Source organism: Drosophila tropicalis, unplaced genomic scaffold (genome assembly GCF_018151085.1).
Source record: "Drosophila tropicalis isolate 14030-0801.00 unplaced genomic scaffold, ASM1815108v1 contig_761, whole genome shotgun sequence".
In the NCBI taxonomy this organism is placed as follows: domain Eukaryota; kingdom Metazoa; phylum Arthropoda; class Insecta; order Diptera; family Drosophilidae; genus Drosophila; species Drosophila tropicalis.
In genome coordinates this window covers 171,411-191,453 of record NW_027173249.1, presented here as the reverse complement: position 1 = coordinate 191,453, position 20,043 = coordinate 171,411, and the positions used below count along the sequence as shown (strand labels likewise).

Here is a 20,043-nt window from a genome sequence, read left to right as displayed (position 1 = left end):
ATATATTTGTATTGATGCATGTTATACCGAAATTGGCGAGACGACTTACTGTATTTTTTTATTTTTAAATTTTTTAAACGACTGCATAGAAAGCTGTTCATGACATAAACTTAATAGCATTCAATGCATAGATAGCCATATATTTTTATTCCCTTGCAAAGAGTATTTTAAAATTGGTCAGATGTTTGTAACGCACAGAAGGAGATGTTTCCGACCCTTTAAAGTACAAATATATGTACATATATTCTTCATCAGCATGAAAAGCCAAGTTGATATAGCCATGTCCGTCTGTCCGTCCGTGCGTATGCGTTTTACTCAGCCATCTTAAAAGCTATCGGGTTGAATTTTTTATTTCAGATCAAGTATGAAAATCTTGAGGATCGGACCACTATATCATATAGTTCTATACGAAAAGTAGGTGAAGGAGTTGGAGTATCGCTATGAAATTTACATATGTATGTGATAATATTGGATATAAAACCTCAGATCCCAATCTGAACGAAAAAAATTGTTTGTGTATTGATGAATTGAGTTGCAGAAAAAAATTTTTTGAACATGTAGAAATATTAAAGGACTGCAAGGGTATATAAACTTCGGGTATATTAGCCTCTTTGATATTTTAAAATATAAATAGTAGAGAAACTGTCCAAATGTATATTATAATATCGAAAATAAACCCAGCGATTGTCGTAATATTGGTAATTTTATTACTTTTAAGATCGGGTGACTATATCATATAGCTCCCATAGAAACGATCAGTGGAAAACTGTGACTTTTGGCAATAACTTCGTTACTTTTCACGCGATTGCTTTAAAACTTAATATTTCTCAGTTTTACATAACTTTTAATAACGTTTTCCGACTTTGACGGCTATAGGTAAGTTAGAGTAACAAAAAACTCGTAAGGGTATACAAACTGTGACGGTCAAAGTAAGTCCCGGACCTCTGGTCTTAAACTTGCATTTAAAGCAGTGCAAATTGTAGCCTGATGTATCAAAAATACTCTCCAGAAGCCTTTCCACTATATAGATTGTTATGGGGCGCTTTTAATATGACGTAAAAGTGTAGAACTAGACAAAATCAAGAAGGTCATCAGTCTAATTGTAGCGGCCGCTTCTCGAGTTTTGGAGAAATGTGAAATCCTCTGACGAGTGCAAATAATATTAGGATTTAATTGAAAATTGTCCCGTAAAAAGAAAGCCGAGCGAAGCTCTAAACCCAAACAACACAACTAAAAAATTCTATGAGGACAGTGTCCCATATATCCGGATACATATATGTTATATGTCCTATATGTAAGATCAATGAAGCTAAGAAGTATTCATTTATACCCATGCAACCTCTTTAAATTCTTACTCTATATTCGCCCTTTCCCCTTGACAGGCCTTTTGCTCGTTAAAACTATCTTATTAGAATATTTTAAAATAATACTTCAACTCCTTCACCTATTTTCCAGGCACTGAGTGATATAGTAGTTCGATCCGGACGATTTTCATACTGCACATCACCGGGGCAATAAAAAGCTTATATACCAAGTTTCAGCCCAAAAGCTTTAGGTCGAAAATACTTTTTTAAAGTAAGCTGTAAAGACTGTAAATGTACAAAGCCATTTTCAGCCAACTGTATCTAATATAGTCATGCAATTATTATAAAAGTTGGCAGACTTATGTGCATCTGTTAATTACTTTGTTTGGTAATAGCCGCAAATGAGTCCAAAAGGGTTTTCGGACCAAAACAGGCACATTCGCCCAGTTAGATCATGTTCACCAACAGACTTTCACCAAAATATTATAATGTTTGGGGAATTCTTCTTATCAAAAAACTGCCTCAGCTATGCTGAAGGTTCTAAACTCTTTTTCTGCCTAAGAAAAAGGAAGTATTTAAAATATTGAAATCAGTTTTAGTCGCATTCATCCACCATTCCATGGATGATTTAAGTTTTAACTTAATGTGATTTTCAGGGCTTTAATCATTCTAGCAAAATACTTTTTTTTTTACCAGGTTTTGTGCAAATTTATGTTAAAATTCTCAGCTTTCAGCTTAGCTAAAAGATTCATTTGCAAAGTGACGCTTAAGTATAAAACCTTAGAAATAATACCATTCCCCACTTTTTCTATCCCTCTCCTATATGCGGCTACGACATCCATAAACTATTTAGATTTATGGTAATTTCAAAAATACATTATTTCAGATGCTTACGTTGTTTTGAGTTAATGTCATGTTTTGTCATATCTCAAGCAGATCTCGGTCTACAAGCCATAAAAAATTAAAATTTTTCTGGGGGAAAATATATACATAGTAGACTTACTTTCTTACTTTCTTTTTAGATTAGATTACTCTAAATAAAGAGCCCAAAATTATCATTTGTTTTAGTGATTTTTGTTTTTTCAAATTTATGTCTAGGTTGGTTCAAAAGCTACAGATTTTTGCCAACTTTAGTGAATACGTTTAGATAAATACAAGCTCCACTTAGTCTTTAAAGGCTGAAATCCAGCATATATCTCATAGTTGACCAGATCGGACCACTCTATCATATAGCTTCCAAAGAAAGGTGGTTAACATGGACTTTTATGAGTAACTTTGTCATTCTCAATTGTCAAAATAATTTATATTTGTCAGTTAAATATACATACATATTTATGACTATGCCAAATTTCAACAAAATCGGATGACTATATTCTATAGCTGCTATATAAATTTATGATGAAAAGTCATATTACATGCGCCGCATTGCCACACCGTAAGATTGTAGACCGTTCTTTCTCAAACATAAGAGTTTTTATGTGAAAGGTTTTTCCACTTTTCCAAATTTTCTCGGCCCTCTGGGTTCGCTGCATTGAATGTGAATTGACTCTGTACTAATATCAATAAATTGCAAAAATGTCTCATAATCCGTTTATGTGTTTACCTACAATATAATTAATCAATAATTTCGGACGTTTTATATTTTTTGCCATTTATGTATATAAAGTTGCCACCGCCGGATGCTCATGCAGTGACGTCACCCTTGCGTTGCCTCTTCAATGGGCCATTTCGCGATTTACATTTTAATGCAACCGATAATCGTTTGATACCAGTTCATGATGTTGTCTTCTTGGATGATTTCGAGCATAATGTAAAACCGTTGATTTATAGGCCTGTGCCGTCGGAGGCATCATTACCAGTTGTGACTGTTATAACCAACACTAACAACAACAATCACATCACATTGACGACAACAACATTGCCTCCAAATGATCATCATCATGATGCCACCAGGTGAGTTAACCTTGAACTTGTTGCCCACATTCGATGGCATCTGAATCATTCTAAATATTGATAAACTGGTTTCTGAAACGACCCAAAAAGGTGCTAAAATCTTAAAATTTACCGACTACCGTGAGACGATGGTGTACGATGGGGGGTACGGGATGGAAGTGTTATTCTCCGTGGAGAAAACTTTTAAAAATTAATGAATTAATCATAAATTAGTTTGAAACTTTAAACACTAAAATTTTCTATCTGAGTGGAGATACCATGTAGACATGCCTATTTGTGAGTGTCCCAGATGCCGGCCACAGTAGAGAACTAATGTCGGTGAATCCCAGAGGGTGAATTCTACATTAAAGTCATGCCCCTGTCAGTCCGTCCGTACAAACAACTAGATCTAGGAAACTATAAGTCCCAAAGTTACCAAAATTGGTATCAAGCCTCATGTAGTATACGAGTTATTGATGTAAATGGGAATGGAAACATCAAATATGAACAATCGTATTCGTACATATTTACAATCTGTCCTTGGACAATAAGTAAGTGTCCCACCATTGGGACAAACTACTATATATAAACTATAAGTTGTGCAGATGAAGAATAAAATCATTAAGAATATTGCATACTTTTTACGTGAACCCCATTTAATATTATATTTAGTTGTCCATATTTGATTGTCTCGCTTTGCAGCCCATAACTGCAAACAGGCCTCAAAATTGCTTTGTAAGTGCGTAGCTTGTTTTTTATAGTAAGCTGGGATTTATGGCCAGTTGGTTTTAACTGTTTCTGTTTTTCTTTCACATGTGTCTTCCAATTTAGCCTTAAATCAAGACAAACTGCAAGAGCTTTCACTGTTGTTAATGTGAGTTTTGTACAAGTTCCTCTTCTTTGATTGAATGTTGCTTGGACAGACTTTTGTAAATTGTCTATGATTTTTCATTTGTGCAACCATTTTCTATTTAAGTAAATTCCTTCTGGATGCAATAATTGCCTTATTATTAGGGTATGTTGCCACATTGAGATTAGGTGCATTGGGCAAATCATTAGTTAGAAGCAGGAAGCCTTTTCTAGCGTGTCATACCCGGTCAAACGTTTGTTGCACATCATGGAGCAATATTCTTTACTATCAAGAGCATTGTTAATTACATTTATTATTCGATGACATTGCTTTATGCTTTCATTTCAGACTTTTGGGTTTCTAACGTTCAAGTATATACTTATTTAGTAGTATAAGTTCATAAAAACAATTTTTAGATGATGCAAGTAACTCGCCTCGCCGACTTCGGTTTACCATGCACCAACTGAAACAAAAATTTAACTGAATAACAACAAATGTATTAATTTCTATAAATTCCTATTTATATGCTGCTTAGTAAGAATATCTCACTCTCACTCTATCACAGCCAACGGCAAACTCCGCTTTTATGTCACAGCTAGTGAAAAACTTGTAAATGCATAAGTTGGCTACTTTCAGATATGTATATTTACGAACTAATCTAAAGTCTCCGATATCTAGTTGTTTACACGGACAGAAGGACGGACATGTTTAGATCGATTCGACTGTTGATCCTGATCAACAATTTATGTACTTTAAGCTTCCATCTGACTGTTACATACATTTTGGGGACATTAATATACCATTTCAACTTATGGGTGCATGGTATAAAAACATCGAAGGTCGAATGCGTCTACTTCTTCTCCAATATTTCCTACCTATCGCAATCAAATTTGGCACATTAATATTAATTAGTAACATTTATCAGCGCAGCAAATAATGTTAAAATCGGACTAAAAATGGGCCGTAAGGGAAATTTATTGGCATAAATTTGGTCTTATACATTTAAGATAGTTGTAACACTTGCTGAATGGTATACCGAAGTCGGCGTGACGACTTACCTATTTTGTTTTTATTATCATTTAGTATCTGTTTTTAAGTATTTACAAAGTTGGTTAAGTGTTTTTAATTAAGTTTCATAAAGGAATGATCTAATCAACCGCTTGAAGTGAATAAACAATACACATCAAATATAATTTTAAACTTTTCAATTCATTGTTTCCTTTATTTGTAATATGTTTATGAATTCATTAAAGATAATGATAAAGTAAATGGTAATAGAGTTTTAGCCTAAGATTTCCAGCTGTGACTAATAAACAAAATATAACTCGGAGAATATGATTCGGATATAGGTCAGTCTTCTCCATGTATGTAGGACATCAAGAGTATAGTGCCTTCTCAAGTTGAGGGTCTGTTTGCCTATCTGAGTTGTTCAGGTGCGCTCTTGTCAGCCTTAGAATCTCGTCCTCTTTGTTTTGAAAACGGTGCCCAGATGGGCAATCCGTAAAAGTTTTAAATTTAGCTTTAGGATATTTTACGCCTTCCGCGTCCTTCCGCCAACTATTTTCCTCTTATCAGGGATGTTAGGTCTCCAGGTTAGCCTTCGATTCAGGGTTAGGCACAAGTATTTCGCTTCATTGCTCTTTAGAATAAAAATGTTGTCCACTCGAATGTATGGACAGATCCCTCGTCTCAACGTGAATGATACATAGGTGCGTTGACTTTTCGGGACTTACCCCCTAAAACCAGTGGCTAAAAAGTTGTACATAGGTTAATTCGCTCTTAAATATCCAGAGGGTGTTTAAGAGGTGTGATTCTCACATATGTAATTAACGGTTCAATATTTATATTCTAATTGACTGTGTCACAGTTTTGATTTCAATCATTTCAAGACATTATATATAATATGGTAGATCGAGTAGAAGATTGCAATTGTTTAATATGGCTGTCAGCAGAGGAGTCCCGTGTTGAATAACCAAAAATAGCTCAAATTTTCGACTTTTTAACGGGTATACGGGATTATACGTATTGTGAATCCATTTTGCAAATTAAATGTAAGTATTTTAAACAAAAATTATCCCTAAGTAGAAGTCTCATTGGAGCTGGAGATGTTCAAACTACTGTTGAGAAAAAATATAATTTTAAAATGATCGAGTAACTCAATGTACTCATTAGCCCAACATGTTTTAAGTCTATATAAAATACAACTGTGCTCGTGTTTCCTGTTGCACGTGGAACACCCAGTTGCCCTCTGATCTCTCCATCCCCATTCACTGCTGATTCATTCAACGTAGAATGACTTGGCCCACCTAGCACTAATTAGCTTTGTTTTATGATCATTTAAACGGTGTCAGTTTTCAACTGATAAGAATCACAATTTTTTTTTTTGCCGTTGTCGCTGATAAGCAAAGAGTCTATAAAGATTGGCGCCAGTTTCAATACCCTTTGCTAAGCGGGTGCCTAGATGAATGCAAACGTTATAAATAAAACTAATAACTTGCATAACATATTATAGAACTTGTTCATATTTGAATCTTTACTTTTAGCCATATTTGTAATCCGATGAGCTCTTTTCTAATCTTTCAATCGATCAAGAACTATAAAGAAGAAGATACTTATCTCAAACCATATAATGTACCTACATATATTTTAGAAAAGCAAAACAAGACGAATTTTCCTATGCCCTTTCGTCCGGGCAAGGGTATACAAATTTCGATCCGGCTAAAGTTAGCCCCGGTCTTTGCTTTTTGCTTTACTTTTTATTAAGCTCGACAACTTAATCGATGTTCGTTGACTTTGGTACGTGAATTGTTTAATAATTACTTCGTGTGATCGTATCACTTACTAAATATGTAATTGTTTTAATTATACAAATCAACATAGTCAATAGGTCACTGACCCATCGTTTGAAAAACTATTAAACATATGTATGTATTCATATTTTTATACCCTTGCAGAGGGTATTATAAAATTGGTCAGATGTTTGTAACGCACAGAAGGAGACGTTTCCGACCCCATAAAGTATATATATTCTTGATCAGCATGAGAAGCTAAGTCGATATAGCCATGTCCGTCTGTCCGTCTGTCCGTCTGTCCGTCTGTCCGTCTGTCCGTCGGTGCGTACGCGTTTTACTCAGCCATCTTAAGAGCTATCGGGATGAAATTTTTTTTGGGAGCTTTTTTTTACCCGGGTGAGATAAAGTATGAAAATCTTTGGGATCGGACTACTATATCATATAGCTCTGGAACAAAAATTTTTGCAAAAATTGGAGTATCCCCATGAAATTCACCAATATAATAGAATTTGATATAAAATCTCAGATCCCAAAATTTGACCCTGATCGGATAAATAGAACACAAGTTACAGTCTATATAAATCGGTTCAATCGCTGCCGGCAGCTCTGCTTGCTGCCTACTACGTCATCATCAAATCAACAGAGCACATGCATACACACACAGACGCAACGCTACATAAACTGTATGTGTATGCGTGCGTTGCTTTGCTTAGGGAATGAGGGAAGAAGAAGAACAAATTGTACATAGTATGAAGAGTAAAATTGTTTTGTTTGTATATTAATGAATTGAGTTGCAGAAAACAAATTTTGAACATGTGAAATTATTATTGTCAAGGACTGCAAGGGTATATAAACTTCGGCATAGCCGAATTTAACTTCTTTGATATTTTGGATTCTTTCCGCATGCTCTGCCATTTTTTTCCATCAAGAGCAAAGGAAAGTTGTTGTTGATGCTATATATAGCTGATTCATTCCTGATCAGCCTTATCAGCCTACCTTTAATAAATAGCCAAGTCTTCACGTGTCTTGAGACAAATGTTTTTCACTCAACCATTATCTCCGCACGTGGTTGCTTTAGGGTAAACCAATGGATTGCAGAATTATATTTTTAAATCCTAGAGCATTCGTATTATTGCCGTGAAAAAATAATTTTCCGGTATTTCTTGTTTCTTCCGCATTGTTTTGTGTATACTTGTTTGATTTGCCTTTTTTGTCGTTTGAAGGTTTTAATGGTTGACACCTTTTTGGCTTTCTATTTTTGTTGTTTTTCGTTAAGTTTTGGTATTGTCTGAAGCGTTGTCTCTTCATCCGCGGTGTTTCTCTTTATTTCTCAACTCTAGGTACTCTTGCCAAAAGAGTATATTAGTTTGTTTAAAGCGTAGACCGAAGCCTCATATTCTAGTTGAGATCAATGAGGTCACTAATACAACCATGTCCGCCCATACGTCTTGCTGTCCATCTAGATAAACCTGTAGCTCTTCCACAAAGAAAATTGCACGATATGTGGGCCACATTTGGAGGTATCTTTGCCAGCAAGGGCATACAGTCTTCGGCATGGGTCAAAGTTAGTCCGTCCCTCTGGTTTTTTATTGCTTCACTCACCTCGTCGCAACGCAATGTCGTCTGTTTGTTACCGACAAAAATTGTGCGCCCTTGGCATTGACCGACCATCCGCACGGAGCGAGAGCGACGCAATGCACACAGGTTGGTTTTTGAATTCGTATAGTTTAATTGCGAAAAAATGTTGATGGAGTTAGTTTTGGCGTTCGTCAAGGTATAAACTTTACAAACTTTTGATTATATGTACTTGCTGAAACTACAGAAAAAGCTTTGAAAATAGCTTCGCCCTAAGTGTGAGTCACCATAAAAACTACTTAAGATCAGTGATTTTTATGCCGTGCACTTAAAGAAGTGAAATTTTATCTGTTCGTAGCTGCTTTTGAAATAATATTGCACGATAATATGGCAAATCTACCGAGGAACTGTTAGCGTATGAGTTCCTGTGGGTTCTTTCCAACTTTATACTGAAAATTAAAATGCTTAATATATATTATATATTAATATATATTAATATTGTTTTAAAAACACAAAACCACTATTTATGGAGTTTATGCACTTCCAACTTTAAATATGGCCAAACTATTGAACATCTAAGCGCATTTGAGAAAACTACAAATTTACCATTATAACGCGTATTATGTATAATAAATGAGTTAATCTCTTAACTACAAAATGCATTACTAAATATTATTTGGCTTAACACATGAGTTTACAATACTTATCATACTATGTCTGATAAGTACACTTACAGTGCCTGCTATGTTTTGACATTTTCCCATACCATAATGAAACAATAACTTGCATTTTCTTATCATATTATATAAGCTGCATTCACACATAACACATGTAAATTCTGAAAATGTCGAGCATTGAGCTAATATTGCGGACAAAAACATAACATGGGATGAGACGAAACATAGAAGACGATGGCATTAATTGTTTAAAATGCATTTTTCTTTGTTACCCTTTAAATGAACCGTTTATAAGCATGCACATTTACAGGACATCCTTTTTGCAATGATACAAAGATGCAAGTACAAAGATGAATGAATGCTCTGATGGTGTACGAAATTTTTTGGGAAAGCCGTTTTAACAAATGAAAGCCAGACAGTCGATTTGCTCAGGAGTCTCCATTCGATTTAATCCTGGTTGTTCTTCGTCAATTCCACTGCGACCCGAAAAGGTTTTGTTTAAATATAAAATGAATCAGTGCATGTAAGCCTTTTGTAGTCCTTGGTTCATTGCTAGTCCTCCTGTGTACCATTGATGTAAGTTTTTCTGAGGACACTATTTTCATTAATTTTAAAGTTGAGCTGTTTTTGATGCTTATTCGTTAAATGTTGCATCGATTATCATTTCCTTACAAATTATAACATTTAGTATAACAATCAACCTTTTAATTATCTTATGATTAACACCAGTAAATGAAAATCTGAAAGAATTTTAGGAGAATTTAGCTTGTATCCTTTCTAGTCTGTGTCCTTGCACAGATGAAGTGTGTAGGCTAGCTTCAGAATAAATCCTGTACATTTTAGCTCTCCCGAAAAAAATAAAACTTAACTTTGAAGCACCCACAATTGTTAACTGATATAATAAATATAGGAAAAGCTCTATTCGCGGGCACCTCCTTCAGGCGGACAGCTTCCATAGTCGAACTTTCATACAAAATCCGTTCACTTGGGCGGGCGCTCCTTTGGTGGACACTCTTTTTTGTACATTTTTATACAAAACATTTCTCTCAGGCGGACAACATTTTGTCGCGAAGCTGCAAAATAAACAACGCTTTCGACAGCTCCTTGACCGCAGAAGACGACAATATTGAAATTAATATGTATAACTGATCAAAGTGAAGTTGATTTGTGCGATTCAGATAATAAGATTATTGTACAGTTAATTGACTCAATAAAATCGTACGGCGAGGCATTCCAACAAATGGAGAGGTTTAAGGAATTAGCGAGCCTTGATTTTACAAATATCTACAAATTAGATATTTTTTTTTGCCTATCAATATGGGACATTTTATGCAAAACTGCTTTTCTATTCTCCATCTCTTTCTTTCCGAAGGCCGCCGCTTAGATTGGCCATATAGATAGGCGATGAAAACTATCTAATTTTTATCCGATTTTAATGAAAAATATGTCATTCGACGGGAAAATTAATTCACTTTCTTTCGTAGTTCAAGGAAAAAGGTACTTTAGTATGAATTGGTGTCGTAAAATAGACTCGCCCAAAGGACCAAAAATTTTCATACAAAATTCACATTTTCAATTGGCTCCAAATCGAAAGTTGGGGCTAAATTCAAACATTTTTATATGCAGTTTATCTTATTGCTAGATCTACAACTTTTACGAAGATTTCAAACGTCTATCTTTAATATTTAAGATTTTGGAAAAAACGTCTTAAATAAATGCCCCCAAAAAAACGGACTTTTCTTTGTTCAAATGCACCTGTGAAAAAAAAGGATTAAACAATGAAGACCATTCTTACGGTTTATTAACTGAACACAATAACCAACAAACTACAGAAAAAATTATTCCATTAAGTTTGTTAGGAGCCGAGAAAATCAAAAACAAAAAAAAAAATAAATAAAAAACGTCTTAAATTCGTGTCCGCCACTGTATGTATGTATACCTATTCATTTCTTTCACATCTCCTTTGGGCGGACAAAAATACTTGTACCGTCGCTGTTGGGCCAAGGGAGCTTTCACTGTATTTGGTTTTGTAACCTTCGATTATTAGGTATTAGTTTTAGTATTCTTTTTCAATAAATATTATTGTTTTGGCGAACGCGTTAATAAACGCGTTAATTTTTGCAGCGCTTTTCGGTCCCACTGTGCGGTGCACCGTTTGAGCCCGAGGATCGCTCGAAGATTCACTTGTTTTCGCTTGTGTGTTGCCTCTCATAATCACTATATAAAATCGTACTCAAACTGTGCTGCGAGTTTAATTATTTTGTCCACTGAAATAATTTCCCATTATGCCACTTGCATCATGATTTTCCTTAATTCAATAGTGTTGCGTTGTAGAGATATTTAGCAGTTAATGCAATTAAAGCCCACACACACACACATATGTATGCATGTACACCTAAATGAGTTTTCCATGCAAATGCCTTAAAAGGGTAGAGATATAAGGCACGCACAATAATTGTTTTTAATCTGTACAGAATTAATTTGCTGAGAGTAGCGAGTGTTTGGGAAGAGTAACTGTCTTTTCTGGTATGGGTCATCGAGGCACAATGGGGCCGGATTTTGTAATTTAATTAACTCATTCGATGCGTTTAATCTCTACTTTCCTATGAAGTAACAATAAAATGGATCATCAATATGAATGAGAGTTGTAAAACGGCATCAAAGTCAAAAACTATTTAAGAAAATTTTGAAATTCAAAACTTTACAATGCACTACATCGTAAGAAAGGACTTTATTCTAGTTACCTCGCCGACTTCGGTATACCGTGCACCAAGTGAACAAATATTTTCAATTTCATCATAGCATATGCTATCTCGCTCACTCTTACAAACGCATGTGCACGGCCAACACCGGCCTTTTGGACCACCTAGTAAAACACATTCTTACAAGAAACATGAAATATTTCTTGTCCGATTTTAATCAAATTTGGTTGGTTTTTAGAAATGAATCTTATAGTCTCCGAGTTCTGAGACAGTCGAATGGGCGGGCAGGGCTAGATCGTTTCGGCTGCTGATGCTGATCAAAAATATTTGTACTTTATGGGGTAGGAAAAGCTTTCTTCTGCCTGTTACATACATTTTGGCGACTTTAATATACCATTTCATCCTATGGTATAACAAACTGGCTTCATGAATGTTACACTGCAATAAAACTGGGTGCATATTGAAAATCAGCACATTAAATTAGCAGATAACAGCAAAAGGGTTCCATTTAAGTTTGACTTTTTAAAAAAGGTCAAATTTTTGAACGATAGACCTGACAATATAAATACATACACCTAGCAACAAGAAATGCAGTCTTTTATTAAAACTTGTTTTGCCTTCTCTAGCTTGGGTCATTCCCAAATGCTATTTTATTCGGTTAAATCTTAATTTGCGAAGTCCCCACATTTCTTATGTGTTTTTGTATAATTTGTCGGCGTTTTGCTTGACTTTAACTTGGTATCCATTACAAATTATCGAAAAGCAGTTATCGAATAAACCCATATGAATGGGATGGAATGGAGCTTCTCCGACTCGTATATATGTAGGTATATATTCTTGATCAGGATCAACTGTCGAGTCGATCTAGCCATGTCCGTCTGTCCGTCCGTCCGTCTGTATGGACACGCAGATCTCGGAGGCTTTAAGAGCTAGAGCCACCGAATTTGGTATGTATACTCGTGTATCATGTAAATGTATAGAGTTAATTGAAATTTTTGCCACGCCCCTTTGCGCCCCCAGGAATCACATAAAACAGTTTTTCTTAAAAAGTATAACAGCTAGAGACATCAAATTCGGTTTATATACTTGTTTAGTTGGCGCGCAGAAACTAATTGTTCAAACTTTTTTACCACGCCCCCTTCTGCCCCCGGAATTTACATAAAACTGATTTTCTTAAAAACTATCATAGCTACCGACATTAAATTTGGTATACAGACTAGCTTAATAGATGCACAGATATTGGCTATTTAAAAATTTTGCCACGCCCACCTTCGCCCCCGCTAATTAAACAAAACTAATTTTATCAAAAACAAACAAAGCTAAAGTCACCAAATTTAGTATGTATACTGGCTTAGTATGCGCGCAGAGTATATATATTTTCATATTTTGCCACGCCCACTTCCGCCTCCAAAATTTAGAAAAAACCGATTTCCTCCTGTAGTTTTTCGACTATCGCAATCATATTCGGCAGTCTAATTAATATGCGTATGAACGTATTTTACTACGCCGTCCATAAGGCCAGGATTGGCCGTTGGCTAGTGGCGGCGCTAGAGTGCTCGTGTGTTTGTAGAGTGAGCGAGATAGCACATAGTATGAAGCGTCTAAAAACAATTTAATAGACATACAGTTGGTTTTCGAAATTTGAAATATTTGTTTCACGTGGTGTACAAGTCAACGAGTTGACTTACTTACTTCATTATTTTTGTTTTTATAATTAATGAAGCAAGTAAGTCGACTCGTCGACTTGGGTATACCATACTCCTGGTGAAACAAATATTTCAAATTTCGAAGACCAAATGTATGTCTATTAAATTGTTTTTACATGTCTTATACTATGTGCTATCTCGCTCACTCTACAAACTCACGAGCACTCTAGCGCCGCCACTAGCCAACGGCCAATTCTGGCCTTGTGGACCGCTTAGTAAAATACTTTCATACGCATATTTTGCATGTTTCTAGTCCGATTTGGTAGTTTTGTAGAAATAGATAAGATTAATTAGTCTGCCGAATTTGAATGCGATGGTCAAAAAACTACAGGAGGAAATCGGTTTTTTCTTAATTATGGAGGCGGAAGTGGGCGTGGCAAAATATGAAAATATATATACTCTGCGCGCATACTAAGCCAGTATACATACTAAATTTGGTGACTTTAGCTTTGTTTGTTTTTGATAAAATCAGTTTTGTTTGATTTGCGGGAGCGGAAGTGGGCGTGGCAAAATTTTTAAATAGCCAGTTTCTGCGCGTCTATTAAACTAGTCTGCATACCAAATTTGATGTCGGTAGCTGTCATAGTTTTTAAGAAAATCAGTTTTATGTAAATTCCGGGGGGCGGAAGGGGGCGTGGCAAAAAGTTTAAACAATTAGTTTCTGCGCGCCAACTAAACGAGTATATAAACCAAATTTGATGTCTCTATCTGTTATACTTCTTAAGAAAAATAGTTTTATGTGATTCCTGGGGGCGTTAGGGGGCGTGGTCGAAATTCCAATTAACTCTATATATTTACATAATACACGAGTATACATACCAAATTTGGTGGCTCTAGCTCTTATAGTCTCCGAGATCTGAGTGTTCATACAGACGGACGGACGGACGGACGGACAGACGGACATGGCTAGATCGACTCGGCTATTCATCCTGATCAAGAATATATATACTTTATAGGGTCGGAGAAGCTTCCTTCTGCCTGTTACATACATTTTGGCGACTTTAATATACCATTTCACCCTATGGGTGTATGGTATAAAAACGTAAGTAAACAAAAAACCACGTGGGCAACTAGAAATTATTATATGTATGTATTGTTGTTAAATTGACTTTAGGATGCCACGTGGGACACATTTAAGCGCTGAGGAGCGTGGCTTGATTCTAGGCATGAAAGAAAGTGGAAAAACAATTGCAGAAATCGAGTAAATCGTCATAAAAACACAATAGCAAACTTTTGCAAAAATGACACCAATTATGGTAAAATCAAGAGTACCGGCCGATGACCATCGCAGAACGCTGTAAACCGGAAATTTGGCGTCTTGGTACCAAAAAGGAGATGTCCTGCAGCGAAATTTGCAGTCATCTGAATCTCAACGTGTCCAGGAGACGGGTCAACCAAATAATTTCCGAAAACAACATTTCATTTGCTTTGCTAGAGCCTGTCCCGAAGCTACTACCACGCCACCTTAAGGCCCGTTTGGCGTTTGCCGAAAAATACAAATTTTGGACTCACGAGTTCCGAAATGTAATTTTTTCAGACGAGAAAAAATTTAATTTAGACGGTCCAGTTGGTTGTAACAAGTATTGCCGAGATAATCGACTGCCACGGCAAACGCGTTAAAAACGGAAAGCCGGAAAGTCCCGAATATGCTTTATTCCGACAAAAACAAATCCGGAAATGTGTATTAAACTTCTTGATATAGAGCTCATTGATTTTTCGGAAAATTTTAATCCTGACGATATGATTTTTCAACAGGACATGCTCCAACACACACGGCAAAGTCTACAAGAGTTTTTTCCTCACGTAATATTGATGTTTTAGAGTGGCCAGTTTTAGGCCCAGACCTTAATCCAATTGAAGACATTTGGGGCATTTTAACGGCCAAGGTTTACAAAAATGGACGCCAATTTGACTCAATAGTGCACCTTAAGCAAGCTGTGCTCGCTGAGTGGGAAACAATTGGCAAATACATTCTTGCGAAATTGGTAGACTCAATGCACAGTCGCCTAAACAAGGTTATTCAACCAAATGTCCATAATATTAATACTAATTTGGAATTTCACCAAAAAAGAAATATGCACATATAATTTTTTCCTATGAAGATTTTTTTTCTTTCGATATTTTTGAGTTAAAAAAAAAACGAATTTTTGTTATTGTTTTTTGTTCCATTTAATTAGAATTATAAGCTTCAAAAATGTTATTACTTTCCTTTAATTTGAAATACAATTTTTTTTCCAAAAATTGTCTTGCACATATGTATGTATACTTATTTCCATGAGGTATAAGAATAGAAATGAAAACTCCATAGAAATAATGAAACAAATTTTAGAACGATTTATAAAATAAATGAAACATATCGGATTCATAGGATTGACAGATTGCAAGAAACTTATGAGATGACTGAGACCTGAAGACCTATAAAATTGGATAAATCGGAAATTAGATTTTTGAAAGAGTTTCAAACGTGGATCGGACACCAATCTCAAATTGTGATTTTACTTAGCGCTGGAGCTAGTTTATTATAATAATATATGCAGATGTCTGTTGAATCGTTTAAAAGTGCAAATATCAGAAATAGGTAAAATAAAATATCACGCAAAAAGTAAAGAGCAGCAGGTATGTATATACATATGTATATGTACATACATATGTATATTTGCTATTTATATAGCTATATACATGCTGATATTAACATTTCGACCGCTTTGGAGTGGGCAAAGCGTTGCGCCTTGGCATTCAAAATGTCTCATTAAATTCAATCATGCTTTTTTATTTCTCATTGTAATTTTTATGGTTGTTGTTGGTTGGTAATTTTTTTTGGTATGCCGGAAACTTTGCGTCAGCCAAGCTCAAGCCAATAATTGTTTATAATTTTTTTTCTTGGCTTTTTACTCTTGTTTGTTTCTGCTTTTTATACGTTGCTTCTGGCTAATAAGCCAGCCAAGACTAGGCACGCGAGTTTTTCTTTTTAGTGGTCTCAAAAATCAATAAGCAAATGAAGAAACAGGAAGGAAAACGAAAGAGAGAAACGAACAATAAAAATGTAATAGTAGTCTACATGAAGAACTCGACATTGGAAAAGTGCATTACATGTATGTATTTAGATCAGAGCATATATAAACATACATACATATATAAAAAAAGAAACAAAAAACTTGTAAAAATAAACGGGTTAAATGTTCTGGTAAACAATTTCAGTTGCAAATTGATCTCCGTCTAGATTTGATCTAAATTTGATCTACGATTAAAGTCAGTCGGCTCTATGCAGCCATTGGGTGAAAGGGCATATTTACATCGTTTTCCATATTAACCACTAGATCTGTGTGATTATAGAATCTTCCAGCACTTGAAACTTATTCAGTTTCGAAAACTTATTTGACAGTTACGTCATGCAACGGAAATTCGATATATGAATTCGAATTACCCTTTGCACTAAGAGCAGAGAGTCTGTCCAATTCAGTTTGTATTCTAGGTTTAAAACAAAAAGGTGAGAAATCTTTGGAGAAATCGGTAATTCTTGAATGGGTCAGCCAAGGTCAAACATTTCAAAGTAAAAAAATCAGTCAAGTTCTTGTAAGGCAAAGAGGAAGGTAATGAATATATATATATTAATTTTCGTCATGAAAAGACGAATCGATTTAGCCATGTCCGTCTATCCTTTTGCTCATTATCCTTTGGCTCATATCAACTGTACTCCTTCGATTGGTATAAAACTTGAAATTTAATTTTCTTAGTACGTATCTGAGACAAAGTATGAAAAAAAAAACAGTGAAGCAGTTGAAGAATCTTTATGAAATTCCGTTATGAGATAGATTTTAATGCATAATGTAATATCTCTAGATCTCAAAAAGATCGGATAGATAGAACACAAGTTATATGCAATATAAATCGGCACTACTGAAACGCTCGAAATGAGCAAAACAGAGCAAACATAAGTCACACTGACACAGACAGACTCAGTTTCTATTCGGTTTCTCAGTGGAGACCTTCTCAAACTATAATATTATCCGTATAGATGGTTGCAAACACAGTTTAGAGAACGAACCGAAGAAAGGTCATTTATATCTGATTTTGCGCTTCGGAGGACGAACTCTCCTTGCCTTTTCTACAGATGTTACAGATGTTATCTAAAACCACTTTTGTCTAGATTATTCAAAGGACTTTAAAGTTAATCGCTTTAGTTACTAAGTAAAAAGGTGCTTTTACCTGCAGGACTTTTCAGTCGATAATGCCAAGGACTGCACTTTAGCAAAAGGTCATCCAGAATGTTTGCATTGAGAAATCCCACTTTATTTCTTAATGGGCTCTCTAGTGCTGGGGCTTCCTTACCACCTGTTTTCATTTGCCCATCCCTCTGTCTCTATCTTGCTCTCTCTCTCTCTCTAAACCAAAACGAAAATCGCTGACCCATTTCAAAATTTGTAGCCATAGCCATAGTTTTTGTGGCTAATTCAATTAGTGGGCTACAGTCAACTAAAAATGGGCGAGGTCTTTTACATTGAACAAAGAAGAAGCCCTACCTATACAGCGCGATGATTTTCTCAAACGCTTTTCGCATTTGCCATCGAATTTTTCAAGTGACAATTGCAGTTTTGAATGCGTTCGGTGCAAGTCTGTCAGCGTGCGTGAGCGACACTAGCGAGTTAAAAAGGGAACAAAACAAATAATACAAAAAAACAAACCAAACAACAAATTTAAGAAATATTTTTTTGCTGTGCAGTGAAGTTTGATATTGTTGGTGATTATGCCCGAGCGTAGTTTTAGTCAGCGTGATCTAGATGAAATTGAGATCGAGAGCGATGAAGAGGAGGAGGAATTGGAGCAAGGCGTTGGTTTGCCTGTCCAATCGACACGACGTCGCCAACCTGATGGTTCACCTAACTCAACAACTGGACGTGGCCGTAGAGGTGGTGGTGATGGAAAAGGCGGTGAAAGTGGTGCCCGTGGCTACAGTGATGCCAGGAGCAGCAATGGTTTAGTAACAAACCGAGAACGTAGCCGAGAACGTTTTGGCGGCCTAAATGCCGCCCAGGAAGCCAAGTTCTATGAGAACGAACAGGATGATAATGAGGACGATGAAAGCGGCGACGAGGAAGATATCGAAATGTTGGACTAGTGAGTAGAGACATGTATATACTATTCCCTAATACCAATGTCAGTTAATATCGAGTTTTATTTTCAACATAGTGCACTTTCTTATTGGAGATCTTAGCCCTTCTGTTCAGTCTGTGCCATCAACTTTATTCAGTTAAAGCTAGGCAATAGAAGACTGTAGGATTCAAAGTCAAAAGCACTTCAAGATTAGGCAAACACTACGCTTCGGACGAAACAAGATTATGAGAAAAATGCATTCTCTGAACCCAGTAATAATAATATCCAACAAATATTTTTACTGTTTTAAAAATGTAGACTAGACTTATACTAAGTGATAGAAATAATTATCTAAACTTTACGATACTGTTATTTGTTTGGTTGCCTAATTTTGTAGTATAATTCAGCAAATTGTTTAATTATCGTTGCCTTAATGTGGCAGTACAAAAGCCGATAAAATGTATTTGAATTATATATTTTGAATAATTAGTTCCTGTTGACTATAACTTCTTCCCTTCTGTTCCTCTCTCTCTCTCACTCGGTCTGTCTGTTGTTACAAATTGAAATGTTGAAATTTGTTTTTCATGTGGTTAAGTCATCCTTACATCCACACAGAATTAACGGCTTTTGTATAAAAAAGATGAAATGAGAATATCAGAAAGAATGACAACTAAAAACTCGTTTAGCTTCCATTAATGCACAGCTCAGACATACAATGGTGGACAAATTATTCTTGACTGTTACTACCATAAGGAAGGCAATAATGGCCGATTGGAGATCTTTGGACTCAAATCTTTTATTAGCTAAAGATCTTGTAAAACCAAAATTGAAGGTAAACAAGGAATTTGCAAAATGTGTTGGGTAGGTTCATTTAGAAAGAAGCAAAACGTTTTATTAGAAGTATATCCTGATCTATGATCTATTGTAGTACTGAATTCTATTTTACCTATTTGTATTGAATTGTATTTCATTAGAATTGGTGTAAGTATAAAAGTTGTTGTACAAAAGTGCATGTTTATAAATAGGTAATCACGGTATCGGACTTAAACGAGCCACGCAACGGCGCAGTTTTCAATATTAACATATTTTATTAGATTTTTTTGTTAAATGAAAAGTTTTTTTTTTAAATAAAAACTTTTTAAAAAGCAGTGTTCAAGTCCCTACGTTTTTTTTCAAGTCCTTCCACTTTAAGGCGCTTTTGTAACAGTTATCAATTATGAACACTTATTATACCATGTACCCACAGCGTGAAATGGTGTATTAAAGTTGACAAAACATATGTCACAGACAGAAGGAAGTTTTTCCGACCCCGTAAAGTATATATATTCTGATCAGTATCAATAGCCTGATAAGTGTAGCCATGTCAGGGCGTCCGTCCATCAATAGAAAAATTAGCTTTGTAGACTCCTGTAGT

General features: G+C 35.5%; 1 protein-coding gene across 1 annotated transcript; it reads left to right on the top strand.

Moving 5' to 3' along the window:
• The first annotated feature begins 18,093 nt into the window (after positions 1-18,093).
• On the top strand, positions 18,094-19,001 carry LOC137579692 (uncharacterized). Its single transcript, XM_068293464.1, has 2 exons — positions 18,094-18,653; positions 18,726-19,001. Exons 1-2 carry the CDS (start codon positions 18,283-18,285, stop codon positions 18,748-18,750), a joined length of 396 nt encoding a protein of 131 aa, XP_068149565.1. The 5' UTR covers positions 18,094-18,282; the 3' UTR covers positions 18,751-19,001.
• Positions 19,002-20,043: the final 1,042 nt, after the last annotated feature.

Bases quoted from the DNA above. Each gene is read 5' to 3' on its own strand.
- LOC137579692 (XM_068293464.1), top strand. From the start codon at position 18,283: ATGCCCGAGCGTAGTTTTAGTCAGCGTGATCTAGATGAAATTGAGATC. The intron at 18,654-18,725 runs GTGAGTAGAGAC...TTTTCAACATAG, and splicing joins GATATCGAAATGTTGGACTA to TGCACTTTCTTATTGGAGAT.